This window comes from Miniopterus schreibersii (assembly GCF_964146895.1).
Source record: "Miniopterus schreibersii genome assembly, chromosome: 10".
In the NCBI taxonomy this organism is placed as follows: Eukaryota; Metazoa; Chordata; class Mammalia; order Chiroptera; family Miniopteridae; genus Miniopterus; species Miniopterus schreibersii.
In genome coordinates this window covers 40505969-40522176 of record NC_138110.1, presented here as the reverse complement: position 1 = coordinate 40522176, position 16208 = coordinate 40505969, and the positions used below count along the sequence as shown (strand labels likewise).

Here is a 16208-nt window from a genome sequence, read left to right as displayed (position 1 = left end):
AAACAATTTATTTTAGCTCCTGTTATATAAGATTAAGAATTCAGCACATTTCCCCCCTTATGTGAGACATCTCTTGGCCCTGCTTCCCATCCTTCGGACGCACTTTTACTCTAGCCACTGCTGTGACAGCCAAGTCCACCCAGGTGACACTGAAAGCATTTCACCTCAGCTGCACCATGCACCTTTTGTTTTTCTGCCCAGAGCTTCTCTAATATTGTATGACTGCACAGAACCCCTGTGGAAGCCCTCTACCTATTCACACATGCACAACAGCAATGTCCCATAAGTCAGCCTTAGATTAATAGGGATCAGATGTTAATGGATAAATGCTTTCCCCCTTTCTTTGAGCAGGCAAATTTGAGACCCGTTATATACAGCTTCTCAAGATTGCAGCAAAACTGAATTCCAGTCAACCCATAGCAGTGACCAATACCATAATGTACTTTTGCAATGACTTTTCCTCCTCTGTTTCTTTCTCCCTAGTTCCACTGCTTCCTTGGATCACTTTTCAAATAAATTACCTAGACAAAGTCTTTGACTCTATTTTGGGAGGTTACCCAGACAACAACACTTCTTCTTTTCCATCCCTTTCTAAAACTTCCCAAGCTCTGTTGACATAATTTGGGGTCTTAGAGTCATCATTAGTACAGAAAAGAAATCCTACTTACCAGGCTCTTCCAATCATATAACGATAGGCTCATATTAACGTCTACAGCCACTCAAGTCACCCCTCACCTAAGAGGAGGCATGCCTGCTACTTTCCTGTGCATCCAAAAAAAAGATCCACCACTGCTCAGAGGTAAAATCCAACTACAGACTTCCTGGCTCATGGGAGGTAATAGAGGTATGCAAAACTGCTAGACCATAATCTCTAGTACAATGGATCATTTGAAAGTCAACCTACTCCATTCAGAACTTCATAGGAGTGGCGCAGCTCCTCTTTCTGGCACTGAAAAATGAAAGGGAAACTAAACAGTAACTCACAAAACTGTAGATGAAACCCACCTCAATTCTTGCATTAATTGGGATCCTTTGATGGCAAATGAATGAAATCTAACAACAAAGTTCATTAACCTACCAAAAAGGGATTTAATGGTTCTTAAATGTCACTTAGAAGATAACAGAGCTGTCATCTGACATGAAAAAGCCCAGAGCTCAAAAAAGTCTGTAGTTAATCCCTCTTCCCACCACTTTCTCATCTCTCTCCCCCCTACCCCACCTACATCTCTCCTCTCTACCAAACATCTTCCTCTTCCTCTCTTTTCTTTGCCTGTAGCCCATCTTTCAGCTGTTTCTGTGGGTTGGTCTCATTTTCTCTTTCTGTAGATTGGCTTTCTCCTAGTGATAGAAAAGATGGCAACATCAGCTCAATGTTCACCACAGCCCCTGAGGTAATAGAAAATTGTATGGAACAACCAATAGATGCTATCCTGCTGGCTGCTCAGCACCCAAATACCCTTTTTCCAGTAGGAGGGAACTCTCAAAATAGGGCTCTGCAGCTCACTGCAGAAGCTTAAAGAGGAATAACAGGCATAAATTTCTCTGTTCTCTGGACGCCAGGGCACAAGCATAAGACCTGGGTGTAGCCACTCAGATTCTCCCAGCCAAGACCTTGAATCTAGAGGAAATAATGCAAAGGTATGAAAGCTGGAAATGACGCAGGATAGCTGCAGCAACATGGTGTGGTGGTGAGTGTTCAGTGACATGGTGGCAAGTGTCTAGGGGCCACAGAATCCAGGAGCAGAGCCAAACCATTAGAGGTGGTGTTAGCAGGGACATCTTAAGACTGAAACTGTCTTGCTTCCAATGAGCCCAAGCTTAATCTCCAGCCTTCCACTTGGTTGTATAAACTCCCTGATACCCTCCCAATAACTTACTTCTCAAAATACTAACCAAAGTAGGTTTCTATTGTTTATAAAAATGAATTCTGGCGAGTACAGCAGCCACATTTTCCAGCTGCAGAAAAAAGTTTCATAGGCTTATTGCTGGCCTGGTCTGATCATATGCCCACAACTGTTTTGTCTATTATGAGAATGAGGTGAAAGGGGGTGGGAATGGCAAGTGAGGAGTGGGAAATGTGCTGAGCAGCCCCTGCAACAACTATTAGGACTGAACAATCTTAACCTTCCTTTATAAACATGAACATGTAATGAAAAATCACCAGTCATGTGAAGGAAATCAGATGCTCCACAGAGTGGAGGCAAGGTGACCAATGAAAGCAAATGACTCTCCTCTGAAACAGTTTATGCAAAAAGTACAGAACTTAAAAACAAACATTGTGTTCCATGAGATTCCAAAAGACTGTAGTATGCAGAAGAGACTAAAACTCCAGAGAGGTCCAAGGTTCTGAAGATTCTAGACCTGTCCTTTTCTCTTTCTTTCTCTCTCTTTTTTTTTTTAATTGACTTTTTTTTAGAGAGAGGGGAAGGGAGGAGAGATAGAAACATTGATGAAAGAGAAACATGGATCCATTGTCCCGTACTGGGGATCAAGCCTGCAACCCGGGCATGTGCCCTGACCTGGAATCAAACTGGTGACCTCTTGGTGTATGGAAATGCTCCAATCAGATCTTTAGCTGTGGAGAGCACAACTGACAGCCCAGCTACTGCCCTCTGGATCAATCACATTTGCACAGAGGCCAGGCTTTCTAAGGCTGCTTCTAGTCAATGACCGAGCATGGCAGAGGGAGCACACCCATTCTGGCAAACTGCAGTATTCTTTCAGCTAGGAAGTTTGACCTGAGGACTCCCCACTGGCAAAATCAAACCTTTCTTGGAGCTGCATTTCAAACTTCCTACCTGACCCTCCTTCCTTTCAGAGGTGTCAGCTGCATTGTGGTCTGCAAGCTCCCCCTGCCTGCCCCTGCTCCCTCCATAATAAACTGCTTGCACATCTAATATTGTGTTGGTGTCTGCTTCTTGGTATACCCAAATTAACAGAATCAGGACCTCCAGAAACAAACCTTGAGGTGAGAATTTGTGAGCAAATGACTTAGAAAGGTGATCTCAAAAGAAACCAGTAAGGGGAAGAGAGAAACAGGACAGGATATGGGAATAAGCCAAGCAATGGTACAATTTCAGGCAAAATCTCTGCCTCCTCCTATAAGGAAGCTAGACTTACCAGGGAAAGGAGGCATCCACTATTCTATTTCTCATCTTGAATTATGCTCATCCATTTTCCAACCAAGCTCACCAAACAGGATTTTACCATGTATACTAGATAATGATATACACAGTACTTAAAATGTAATAAAATAATAATACTGCATATTTAATCCAAATTGTACCTGTGCCCAGCAGATAATAGGCACTCAATAAATATGTCGAATGAATAGTACATTAATACAAAATGCTTTAAAATTGCCACCATTCTATAAAAATACAGCACCTACAGTTTTCATGTATTTCCTCTTTTTCCACAAAAATATTCACAAAGTGCCATCCCTCTCCCATTATATTTCTTCCCAGTTGCATTCCTTTCCCAAATAAGGAGTCTCATTCTTTTTGCTCAGCTTTTCCTCTCAAACATCAGTTCCCTGTCAATATAATTCTTTCAATCCATTCAAATCACAAAGAGAGAGAAAGGAAAAGATGGCAAAGGCCCAGAACCTGAACCAACAAAAGCTGCAATCCAGCATCCTAGTGGTTAACTGGTGAGTTTGGAGCAAAGTTTCCTTTTGCCTAGGCTAGAGCATCAATACGAGAAAAGCAGATTACGCTGCCCCTGGTCCTTTTCGCCTAGATCTCACCACTGCCATGGTGAGATCCAACTGGACTCACACAGAGGAAAAGAAGAGGAATAACAGCGTGAATGCTCAGAGCTGGTCAAAACCACTCAGCCTAGAATTTGCCGTGGAGGATATTTCCTAACAGGGAGGCAATGCCTTGTTCATCTTACCTTCATTGGCATAAGAGAAAAAACAAGTGCACAATAAATCTCAGGGAAGAGGTTACTTTTTACTAGATGTCTGCCCTTTTTATTATTACATACTTTAAAAAAACTCATAATGTGTTTCTGATGATACTATGACCCTTAACATTACCCACCTGTAAGGAAATAACTTATGAGACATTAACTAGGCCAATGTGTTACTAAAGATTCAAGAGTTAAGAACAAATACAGGCTTTGGGATTAAAGGCACGCTCAAATCCCAAACTAGCTTTCTCTAGCCATGTGACCTAGGAAAAAGCAGCCTATTTCTTCACCGACATATAACTATGTACAATGTTGTTGTAAGGAGTAGAAATAGTACAAGAAAAGTGTCTGGTTCATAGAAGGTGCTCAATAAAACTTATTACTACAGTATAACCTAGTGTAAAGAGCATGAAATTTGGAATCAAAAGCCCTGGGTAATCTCATTTCACCAGTTATGTCCATCAAGAGCCCCATCTCTTTGAGCTTGCTTCCTCATGTGTAAAATGGACCTAACAGTTGTATTATCCACCTCAAAATATCACTTAGAGGGTAAAATGAGGTATCATATGTTAAGTCCATTGGGAATTATAAAGCATTTATTAAAGCGATCTAAACGCTAAAGTATTTTTACTGTACTGATTTTGATGGACATCTTTTTAAAATGCATTACCTACTACTTCCTGGCTTTTTAAAATATAATCTTATCTTGAGGTCTCAAATCACACTGATATCTGTGATATCTTTGCCCTTTTTAAGCTATCTGGATCAGACTGATGTTTTTAAGGATTGTGGGGGTTTTTTTACTTTGTACATAAAATCTAGCATTTTAACCATTTTAAGTGTACAATTCAGTGGCATTAAGTACATTCACATTGTTGTGTAACCATCACCTCTATCCATCTCCAGAACTCTTTCATCACACCAAGCCAAAACCTGTACCCATTAAACAGTAACGCCTCATTATCCCCTGAAGATTGCTGCTTTTTTCCCTACTGTTTATCTGGTGTTTCACTTGGCAGCAAAATCGTTCATTTCTCTCCATTCCCCCAAATATACTGCCAGCTATAACTTGGTAGGAAGCGTAAAAGCCATTTTTAAACCTATAGCATTCTTTGACCTCAAACATTAATACAATCTGGTTCCAACTTGGTTGTTCAGGCTTCTTTCTGTTCAGAACCCAGTGTTAAAGTAGACAGCTATCTCTCACTATGCTTTCTCTTCTCTACACCTTTGCTCGTACCACTCTCTCCATGAGGAATGTCCTTCCCACTACCTATGTCCATTGGAATTCTTCTGGGTCCAGCTCATATTCTATCTTCTCCATGAAGGCTCCTTGACCACCTCATCCGGTAGCGATTTCTTTCTCCTTTGAACTCTTACAACAGCTATTATCTAAATTACTTATGATAGAAATTGTATGCATACTATAATTGTTTCTTTTATGTCAACCAAACTAAGAGCTTCTCAAAACAGGTTAAGATTTATTATTTTGTTCATTCGTTTATATTTATTATTCTTTCAACAAATACTGTCCATTGTGTACAATATACCCAACATATGTTTGCTAAATAATAGAATTCTAAGCGGCTGGGCTTTGATAGATGCGTCAGTAAACTTCAGCTCTTATGTTTGGATTTTTGTAAAAATATATATATATTATTTTTCTCAGGTCTCAGTTGTGCTCTAGATAATCATCTGTAATATGATTATTACAGCTGCCTATTAAATCAGTTAATACCAGTTTATTTTGCCAATTTTGAGATTTGTTACACAATCAAACCTGAATGATTCTGTTGACTCTAAAAAAGACTGCAGTGCTCCAGGTGGCCATCGTTGTTCACAATTCCCACTTACAGGCGACACTACGCAAAGTTATCTTTTTGTTGACTTCCCGCCTTCTCTTCCCGTATTCTCAGCGGATGCCAATGAAGCTCAGGGAAAGCATACTTAACTTTCTTCTTTTAGGGACACGTGGAAGGGAACAAGAACCGACAGAAATTTCTTCGCACTTAGGTCAATACATAATTTCTCTCCCCACCGCATAACTCCAACTAAGAAAGTTCCTGCTACTTGGCTTCTGCTTAGCCCTGCCTCTCCGGGGCGAGGAGACAAGGGGGGAAACTGGTAAGGAGACGGGTTTTTGCAGGGGTGCCTCTACCCCGCACGCGGAGCCCCCCACTTTCCTATCAGCGCAGAGTGCGGCGTTCCTCCTCCGTCTTTCTTTCTGTAGAGGCCTATATATGCCAGCAGAGTTAACTCATTCCAAGATATTAACAATAGCCCTTATATTGCTTTACAAGCCACACCTGCATTATTTCATTAGCGCTTTTCAACAGCGCTGTGACACAGGCATTATTTCTATTTCAAGGAGGAGTGAACTGCGGCTGCCGAGCTACAGGGCTGATGCGTACACCCGGATCTGAGACGACTCCTTGGGCGAGAATGACTGCGGCCCCGCAGCCCACGGCCACGGCCTCCCCCGCCCGGAGCTTGCCCAGATAACGCGCCGGCGCTGGGCTCCCGGGCGGCGGTTACCCTCCCGCGCGGGGCGCTGAGCCGTCACTAGCCCGGCGGCCCCAAACCAGGAAAACCCGCCGCCGCGCGCGTCAGGCCCAGTCCCCGCCCCGCGGCGCAGAGCTTACAGGGCGCGGCCGCCCAGAGGCCGTCACCCCAGTGGTTACCCCCGAACCCGGACTCGGCATGGTGCGGTTGGCTCAGCTCCCAACGCCCACCTGCATTCGGTCACCACGGAAGCTCCCAATGGCCAGCCGTCCCGCCCCTCGGCTCGCAGGCCGCTCTAGCCGCACACCGAGCCGGTGATCTCGTTGCTCCCGGCCTGACGTCACCGGTCTGCGCCGCAGCGCGGTGGCGGGCACGCGCAGCCGAGAAGATGTCTCCGACGCCGCCGCTCTTCAGTTTACCCGAAGCGCGGACGCGGTTCACGGTGAGTGGGGGGCGGGAGGGTGCGAGCTGGCCCCGGCGCTACTCTTTGCCCCCCTCTCCCTGAAATTATTGGGATTTTGCCCTGGGGTAAAGAGGCGACAGAAGTGTGTACGCCGCAGCGTTGGCGCTGCCCCCGTCGGGGCTGGGAGGGGGAAAGGCGATTTACCTGCCTCTCCCGCGCCTTTGCCGTCCGCTTCCGCCACCCCGCCGGCGGGATCCGGGACCCCACGTTCTGGGCGCCCTGCTTGAAGGGCTCGTCCGCGGATTGTGACTCGTGTGGTCCAGCTCTTCTGCTGAGCTCGCTTAGCCGGGCAGGTGTTTCCAGAACTGGGAGGGCGCTGCTGAAAAGGGGAGGGTCGAAGTGGTTTTAGCCCAAAAAACTGGCTCCCGCCCCGCCTCCTAATTTCCAGGTGGTGGTTCTGCGGCTTATTCACACCTTTAACCCTCCGTATCTCACTCCTAAGAGGTCGATTAAGAGGTCGTAAGTGGAAAAGGCGAACAGATCAGCTTGGGAAGGGTTGCCAGATGTCATCTTATTCTTAGACACTGGGGAAGAGTAGTTTTAGCATTTGAGAAACACCTTATGTTAGCTTACTTAACTCTTAGCACTGTTTTTACCAGATTATATGTTGTTTATGTCACCAGAATTACTTCTGTGCATTTTGCTGTAATCTCTGGTGCTTTGAAATTCTGCTAAGAGTAATTGTTAGGAATATCCAAGATCATATTAGCCCTGGGAAGGACCACTTAATTGGAGATCATCTAGTATAGTGCTTCTTCAGCTTCAGTGTGTGGTGGGATCTCCTGGAGATATGTATTGAAAAATATAAATTCTGATTCAGTAGGTTTGGAGTGGGGTGTGAATTTTTGCCTTTCTAACAAGTTCCCAGGTGATGCCACTTCTGCTGCAGGTGGTAAGGATCTACAACAACCCTCTTGTGTAACTGGTGAGGAAAATGAAGCATTAAGGCAGAGATGGGAGAAGTATAAACACCTGCAAAATCATTTGGTCTGGCCCTGCCAAGGCAGCCGCAGGCAGGACTTGAAATTCAATCCATCTGGGGGCTTTTTTCATAGCTAACCTAAGTTGATAATATTGCATGGCCCAAGAATGATGTTATAAATATCCAAGTGGTCCTTGGCAGAAAAAAGGTTCTCCGCCCGTGCATGTTAAGGGATTTGCCCAAGATGACAGCCTATTCTTGACAGAGTCAGGAATGGACATTTCCAGTATAAATCTAACTCCTTGAGGTAATAAGATGACTTTTTAACTGTAAGTGAATTTTCACAGAAGGAACGACTGCCACATTTTTGTCTTTCAATTATGACTACTATAAGATAATCAGCAGGTATTTATTCAGTGTTTACTGTGTGTGAGGCACTGTGCTGAGCAAGCTACCTAGAGGAGGTAGGACTTGAGATGGGTCCTGAAGAATGGACAGTTTGTATGAACAGGTGGAAATAAGAACATGAATGTATGACTACACTAGAGTGAGCTTGGTAGAAAATCATGGGAGGAAATGGCTAGACCTCACTGAAGAGTCTGTGTCTGTGGGGGGGTAGGAAATTAGATTGGATAGATTAGGATATTATCATCAAGGACCTTGAGAGGAGATATGAAAACTCAAAACCAAAATCTGTAAATAAGAAGCCATTGGAGACTTTTTTTTAAAAAAAAAGCAAAATATTCTCATGAATGTAGTGTTTAAAGAGACGGTAGGAGGGAAAAACTGGAATGAGAAAGTCAAGCCAGAAAACTCTTGCTAGGTTTAAAGCAATGAGAGTGTGTATCAGTAAGTGGCCTTTGAATAAGAACTACTGATAAAATGACTGGTAAGTAATTTTTCCCAGTTACAAACTTTTTTTTAGTTGGACATAATATTAAAAAATGACATTTTTCAGTAAATAATAAGCAAAAATCTTTCCATTTATTTACTGTTTTTATCTTCTAGAAGTCTACCAGAGAGGCCCTGAACAACAAAAATATCAAGCCATTGTTGAATACCTTCAGCCAGTTACCTGGCAGGTAAGGCATTGATATCTCTGAAATATGCTTGCCTGAATCTTTATGCTTACCTGTACTGTTTTAAAACATCAAAGTGTCTTTTGTTTTTAATAGTGAAAATGAAAAAAAATGTACCCTTGACCAAGCTTTCAGAGGTGTTCTAGAAGAAGAAATTGTAAGTATATTTTTATTTATTGTTAAGATTTTGCTGGCAGATTAATAAACTATGCCATTTTTAAAATTGTCTTTATTCTTAGAATGAATAAGTATGATTACTTCTTCTAGAGTGAGCTCGCTACTTTTTAAAAGCTGACTTGATTATAGTATAGGAGTTATGTAATAATTAAGGATTTTGACAGCACAAGTGCAATTTAAGGGTTTGGTTTAATAAATGAAGAGAGCTCTCTCTAAGTGAATAGTATGAGAAAAGTGTCTTTCTGAGTAAGAACTAGAATTTGAAGTTGGACCTTCTCCCTTTGCTGTATGAACAGTGTGACACATCCTGAAGTTGCACGAAAAGTCCAGTCCAAGAATGTTCAGCATGGGAACTGGGGTTCCATGCTCTCATTTTTTTATGACATCCCTCTCATCAACATAAAAAAATAGCACCTATCAAGCTTCAGTTGATAAATTTACTCTAAAAATGAAAAATCTGAATTTATTTAACATTAGTGGAGCACCCAGATGAAAGGGAAAGTTTCAAAAGTTTATTCTTGGTTAAGTGAAGGCTGAATCCCAAGAAGGTAGATCTTTTTCTTGTGATAAAACTGTGTCACATTCTTTGGGGCAATTCTGCATCAAAATTCATTCTTTCCTCTTCTTCAGGCCTACATACTGACCTTTGTGAGGCATTGGGCAAGTTACTTTGCTTTCCTGGTCCTCTGTTTCGTTTGTAAGAAGGCAAATACCATTCTTTCAAGGTGGTTGTGTAAAACAACAGTTAATGAACTGGTTTTTATGATGTTAACCGAACCTAGGTACTACTTCACTTCTATTAAAACCCTCCCTCATGCCCAGCTGGGCGTGGCTCAGCAGTGGAGCATTGACCTAGGATCCAGGCCATCAGGGTTCGATTCCCGGTCAGGGCCCAGGTTGCAGGCTCCATCCCCAGTCAGGGGCGTGCAGAAGGCAGCCAATCAATGACTCTCGTCATTGATGTTTCTATCTCTTGCTCCCTCTCCCTTCCTCTCTCTGAAATCAATAAAGATATATTTAAAACCCTCCGTCAGACATATTGATGCACAAGTACAATTCATTCTCCAGGCCCTGCCTTTGCCCTGTGCCATTCATTGAGTTATGGCATCAGTACTTCTGTCCTTGATTAGCTTACAGCCTTAATCATGCTAATGTAACCATTTTTGTAAGACCATTGGAATTTAAGTGAATTGCCTGCTTCTTATTCACTTGATATACTTCTACGATTAGTAAACTATTACTATTCATTGTTTGTATTTTCATCTTAAAAATAAGTTTATCTTCTGTGAGAAATATCTTTATCCCATATTTGTGATAATCAGTTGTCAGAGTATGTTTTTATTGTTAATCAAATTAGTCTGAACTCTGGCTCCTAAATTAAATTGTTTTCTCCTCTGTTGGTAGATAAATCATTCATCGTGTGAAAATGTTTTAGCTATTATTTCCCTTGCTATTGGGGGAGTAACTGAAGGTAAGTATGGGTTTTATTTTTTAAGTAATCTTGGACATGATATGCTTTATTTAAAACTTTTTCTCAGCCCTGGCCGGGTGGCTCTCTAATCTTGGGCAAGTTATTTAACTTCTCTGTGTCTCAGTTTTCCCATTCTGTAAACTAGAGATAATATTATCAACCTCATAGGGTTAAATGTGTTAGTATATGTGTGCCTGACATATAGTAAATGCTCTAGAAGTGTTATCAAGAATAATTATAATTCTAATGAGTGCACATTACCAAAGCTTGAGTATGTCCTGTTTGGGGACTTTTAGGTTCCTCTCATTTCTTGTCTGTTAAAAGCTTATTAGGATTGACAAATTGTACCTTAAAGATATTCTTTAGAATGATTTTGCGTGGGCTATTTTACTTGACAGTATTTTAAACTTTTTTCCCCTTCATTTTTGCTTGTGCTCCACTTAAAGGTATTTGTACCGCATCTACACCTTTTGTATTGTTGGGAGATGTTTTGGATTGTCTTCCTTTGGATCAGTGTGACACGATATTCACTTTTGTGGAAAAAAATGTTGCTACTTGGAAATCAGTAAGTTCCTTAGATTCTTTTTCTACTAACATTATCTCTCTATTATCCAGAATTATGAGGGTAGATTTTATTTTGCTTGTATTTTTAATATTGCTGATTGCCAAAAAGTTGGTCCCTATGAAAGAATTACATATTCTGCTCTCTTGGGGGAGGCAAGTAAGAGTCATTTATGGAGAAAAAGTTAACGTACAAAGTTTTACTTATTAGTAATAATAGTTAACTAGAAAATGTACACTTTCACATATTTAAAACAGTTTCTTAGTATTATGTCTTATATATCTGAAAATATTTTTATTTCATTAAAAATGTTATTTGCCCAGAAAAAGTGGAAGTGGCATAGCAGATTCTCAGTGCATGTTAGTATTCTCTGGTATTTTACTTCCTGTGACTTATTGAGGACTATGCAACAACTTCTGAACTGTAGTAATTATTTCTGTCTTAATTTCAGAATACATTTTATTCTGCTGGGAAAAATTATTTACTACGTATGTGCAATGGTAGGTAATTCAATGGTAAATGATTGTTTTCTAAAATGTAAATACTGTATGGTTAGAAAAACAGTTGGTTAAATTAACCACGAGTAATAAATTTTTAAAAATAGATTAACATCTTCATTTTTAAATAAATCTGACTTATTAAAACTGATCATTGACTTTGAACTGTTCCTTTTCTGTATTGAAACGTAGTGAAAACCCCAAAAATGATAAAACTTATCTTACCCATGTTAAACTTATTTTATTTCTAATTTTTTAGTGCTTTTTTTGACAATAGTTTCTACCTCCATCTTGAGAACTACTGCTTTAGGAAAATACTCTTAACAAACTGGTTAAAAAACTTGGGTATGAATGTAAAAGAAGATTGATCTCTTCTGTATAACCTTCATTTCCATATATTGTTAGATCTCTTAAGAAGATTATCAAAATCCCAGAATACAGTCTTCTGTGGGCGAATTCAACTCTTTTTGGCCAGGCTTTTCCCTTTATCTGAGAAATCAGGTAAGCTTTTTTTTTACATTAAACAAGTGCTTTGCTGGAAAATCTTTCCCAGTTTTTAATGGATTAGAATCTGTCGGGATGACAACAAGAAATGGTTCTAAAATGTTAAAAGATAGCATAGAAAATTGTCACTTTATTATTTTTTTGTTTTACTTGTAAATACTTATACTAGTTCTAGTATATGATATAGATAACCCTAAAAAGAAGGTCATTGATTCTTTAAGTTCAAAGCTTAATACGAATGTGCAGTTGAATCATGCTGAAATATGTAGATATGAACCATCATGTTTTTATTTCATTTCATAATGTATGCCTATTTTTCTGCTTCCTTTTTCTCCCTAAATCACTACTATTTAGTCACATGTATCTCCCTTCAATTTCTTTTGCCTTTTTTCCACTGTGAAATATATAGAAATATAAACATATAGAAAAGTGCTTAAAGTAAATATATAGAATAATTATGAAGCAAATACTGTGTAACCGCTATCCAGGTCCGGAAATGGAACACTGCCAGTTCTTCAGAGTCCTCCACAGCCTGTTTAAATATGCCAGATTTTAATATCTTTTTGCTTCAGGCTTCCCTTCTTTAATATCAGGCTAATATAGCGCCTACTTTATATGTTATAAGGATTAAGTGAATTAAAATATGTGAAGAGCTTGCAACAGCATGCGTGTGGTAAGACCTATAGTATATGTTAGCACTGGTTTTTTGTGCTTTTTGTCGTGCTAGATCTGTATTGGGTTTTTTTCTTTCCTACTTATTTAATGTGATCAGGATTAATCTAGATTTACCAGTGTATTTACTACTTGTATTTCTGACCTTCTGTTTGTGGTCATTTTCTCCTTTCACTTTTCTTTAGTGCAAGTCTGTGTTATGTCTGAAAATCTTTATATCTTTATTTTTGAATGGTTCAGTAAAGACAAGTTTTAGGTTGGCACTAGGTACAGGATTTTATTTCATGGAAGATAATCATTACTTTCCTTTTATCTTGCATTATTGTGTAGACAAGGCAAATGTCAGTCGAACTCCTTTGAAGATAATTTTGTTTCTCTGTTTGCTCTTTAAGATTGGGGGGGGGTTCAGTTTTACTATAGTATATAGTAAGCATAGATTTCTTTTTACTTATGCTTCATATTTGTAGGTATCTTGAATCTGGATTGATATCCTTAAGTTTGTAAAAATTTTAGCCATGATTTCTTGAAATACTGTGTATGCCTCTTTTTCTAGAACTTCAATAAACATCCTTATACCTTCTCACTATGTCCTCAGTTTTGTATGCTTTCTATATTTTCATCTCTTTGTCTATCACATTCTAAATAATTTCTTCAGAACTGGTTTCCAGTTCACTACTTCTCTCTTTAGCTATGAATAATCTGTTGAATGAGTTCTTAATTTCAGTTATTGTATTTTCCATTTCTAGAAGGTCTTTTTAAAATCTACTATGTCTCTTTTTAGTTTCTTCTTCCCTGTTGATATTTTCAAATTTATTTTTTAGTTTTTAACCAAGGTAAGCATTGTTATTGTTATTTTCTGTGTCTGATGATTCCAGTACTTTAAGTCTTTGTGAGTCTACCTCTAGTGTCTGTTTCTACTGTTTCTCACTCTTTATGTCTTATCTCTTTGTGTGTCTGGTTAGTGTTGGATGTTATATTTGAGAATATATTTGAGGAAATAATTTTGAGACTTAAGATAGATACCTTTCTCCAGATACAGTTTTCATTACTTCTGTAGTAAAGGCACCTTTAGAAGGGGGCTACTACTAGTCCAAGATTGACTTAATCCAGCCCAGCTCAAGGTCTGCAGTTCCTTAGATCGTCAAAAGAGTTAGTGCTAGACTGCAGATTGTTTTTTCCATACCTGATGATGTAGCCTACAAGTTCCCAGCCTTGAAGATGGTTGTGGTGGGAAATACTAGGTTCCCCACTTTCCTTGGGCCTGGAAGTTCTCTTTTATATCCTTGCTTCAGGAAGCTGCTAGTTCAGTTTTGCAACTCATTCCTCCTATTTGGTGGATGTCCTCAAGACAAGTGGCTTTCAGGGCTAAATGATGCATTGCCTATCTTTTTTGCCTTCTGGATTTTTGACAGATATTCCTTACTACCTTGCCAGGTATTTACTATTTTTTTTTTTTTTTTAAATATATCTTTATTGGTTTCAGAGAGAGGACAGGAGAGGGAGAGAGAGAGATAGAAACATCAATGATGAGAGAGTCATTGATCAAGCCCGCAGCCCGGGCATGTGCCCTGACCGGGAATCGAACCCTGATTGCCTGGATCCTAGGTCAACGTTCAACCGCTGAGCCACGCCCAGCTGGGCGATATTTACTATTTTTAAGGAAATCATTTTTCTATTTTATTGCCCAGAACAGTGATATGAACATGGTTTATGATCTGTAAATATTTATAGAATTAATGTAATTTATCCAGGTTTTTAGTTGTCTTTTAGTTGTCATGGAGGGTTAATCTGAATTAATTGATTAGCCTTCCATTACTGGAAATTTACCTTTTTTTAAATTACATATTTGGGGCTACTTTATTGAGATGTGAATTAACATACCTTAAAATTCACTATTTAAAGTGTACAATTCATTGTTCTTTAGGATATTCACAAGGTTGTGCAGCTGTCACATATTTATCTGATTCTAATTTTAGAACATTTTTTCTTCTAAGAGGAACCTGTATTCATTAACTGTCAATCCCACTTACCACCATCCTTACCTTTCCCCCAAGCCTTAAACAACCATTAATCTAATTCTCTGTCTCCATAGATTTTCCTATTTTGGACATTTAAAAAATAGAATAATACAATATGTGGTCTTTTGTGACTGGCTTCCCCCCCTTCCATTGAATTTATTGGGGTGACACTAGTTAACAAAATTGTAGAAGTTTCGAGTGCACAGTTCTATAATACATCATCTATACACTGTATTGTGTGTTCACCACCCCAAGTCAAGTCTCTGTCCATCACCATTTTGGCTCTTTTAACTTAGCATAATATTTTCAAGATTCATCTGCCTTGAATGTATCACTAATCCATTTCTTTTTGTGGCCAAATATTCTCTCTAAAGATATACTACATTTTAGCCCGGCCAGGCGTGGCTCAGCGGTTGAACGTCGACCTAGGATCCAGGCGATCGGGGTTCGATTCCCGGTCAGGGCACATGCCCAGGTTGTGGGCTCGATCAATGACTCTCTCATCATTGATGTTTTTATCTCTCTCTCCCTCTCCTCTCTCTGAAATCAATAAAGATATATTTAAATATATATATATACACACACTACATTTTGTTTATCTGTTCATCGATTGGTGGACATTTGGGTTGTTTCCAGTTTTTGGCTATTATGAATAATGCTGCTGTGAACATTTGTGTACAGGTTTTTGCGTGAGCATGTTTTCATTTCTCTTGGGAATGTACTTAGAGTGAAATTGCTGGGTCGTATGGTAACTCTCTAAATTCTTGAGGAACAACCAAACTGTTTTCCAACTAGGCTGTACCATTTCACAATCCTATCATCAGCGCATGTGGGTTTCAGTTTCTTTACATCCTCACTAACACTTGTCTCTTTTTTATTATAGTCATCCTAAGGGGGATAAAGTGATATTTCATTATGGTTTTGATTTGCATTTTCCTAATGACTAGAGATTTAAAGTTATTTGTATGTCTTCTTTAAAGAATTGTCTATTCAAATTATTTGCCCATTTTTAAAATTGGGTTGTCTTTGAGCACCTAATCTAAACCTGCCACTCTATTCACACATTATCATCACTTGATTACAAATCTCTTAGCATTTAATACCATCTGGCATTTTTAGTGTATTTGTGGTGTTTACCTCTGTATTCTGTTCCTAGAAGAGTGCCAGCTACCTAGTCACTGTTTCAGTATTTGGCGAATGAAGGCCCTATCTCTTCGTGAAATGAAGTACGCCCCCTCATAAGTACTAAGGTTTCAATTCCTAGCCATTCTTTTGTCCTTCTTGGTTATCTCCAACCTCCACTCACATCATTTTTTTAGAAAATACTTTAGATCTCTTTTTTAATACTGCATTTCCAAATTGACAAGACATAGAGAAACCACTTTTTTCTTCCTCTTACTAACTATTTGAAAGGTTAACAATATAT

At 39.5% G+C, this 16208-nt stretch overlaps 2 protein-coding genes across 11 annotated transcripts in view; one reads left to right on the top strand and one right to left on the bottom strand.

The window, feature by feature from the left end:
* The window catches only part of LOC308563228 (uncharacterized protein), a 43702-nt gene extending 36493 nt beyond the window's left edge, over positions 1 to 7209 (bottom strand). For 2 of the 10 annotated variants that reach the window (XM_081150080.1, XM_081150075.1), the window contains exon 1: positions 6648 to 6730. The gene's annotated coding sequence lies outside the window, so the exon portion shown is untranslated. Of the gene's footprint in view, positions 1 to 6557; positions 6760 to 7024 lie in introns of those variants that run through there. The other 8 variants (XR_013999755.1, XR_013999756.1, XR_013999757.1 and 5 more) reach the window with 8 other exon arrangements.
* THOC1 (THO complex subunit 1) overlaps positions 6753 to 16208 on the top strand; it is a 38333-nt gene continuing 28877 nt past the window's right edge. Inside the window, exons 1-7 of the mRNA XM_081150067.1 lie at positions 6753 to 6859; positions 8811 to 8884; positions 8978 to 9038; positions 10463 to 10529; positions 10976 to 11094; positions 11543 to 11591; positions 11994 to 12089. Coding sequence (XP_081006193.1) covers positions 6806 to 6859; positions 8811 to 8884; positions 8978 to 9038; positions 10463 to 10529; positions 10976 to 11094; positions 11543 to 11591; positions 11994 to 12089 — 520 coding nt within the window. The 5' untranslated portion in view covers positions 6753 to 6805. The remainder of the gene's footprint in view (positions 6860 to 8810; positions 8885 to 8977; positions 9039 to 10462; positions 10530 to 10975; positions 11095 to 11542; positions 11592 to 11993; positions 12090 to 16208) is intronic.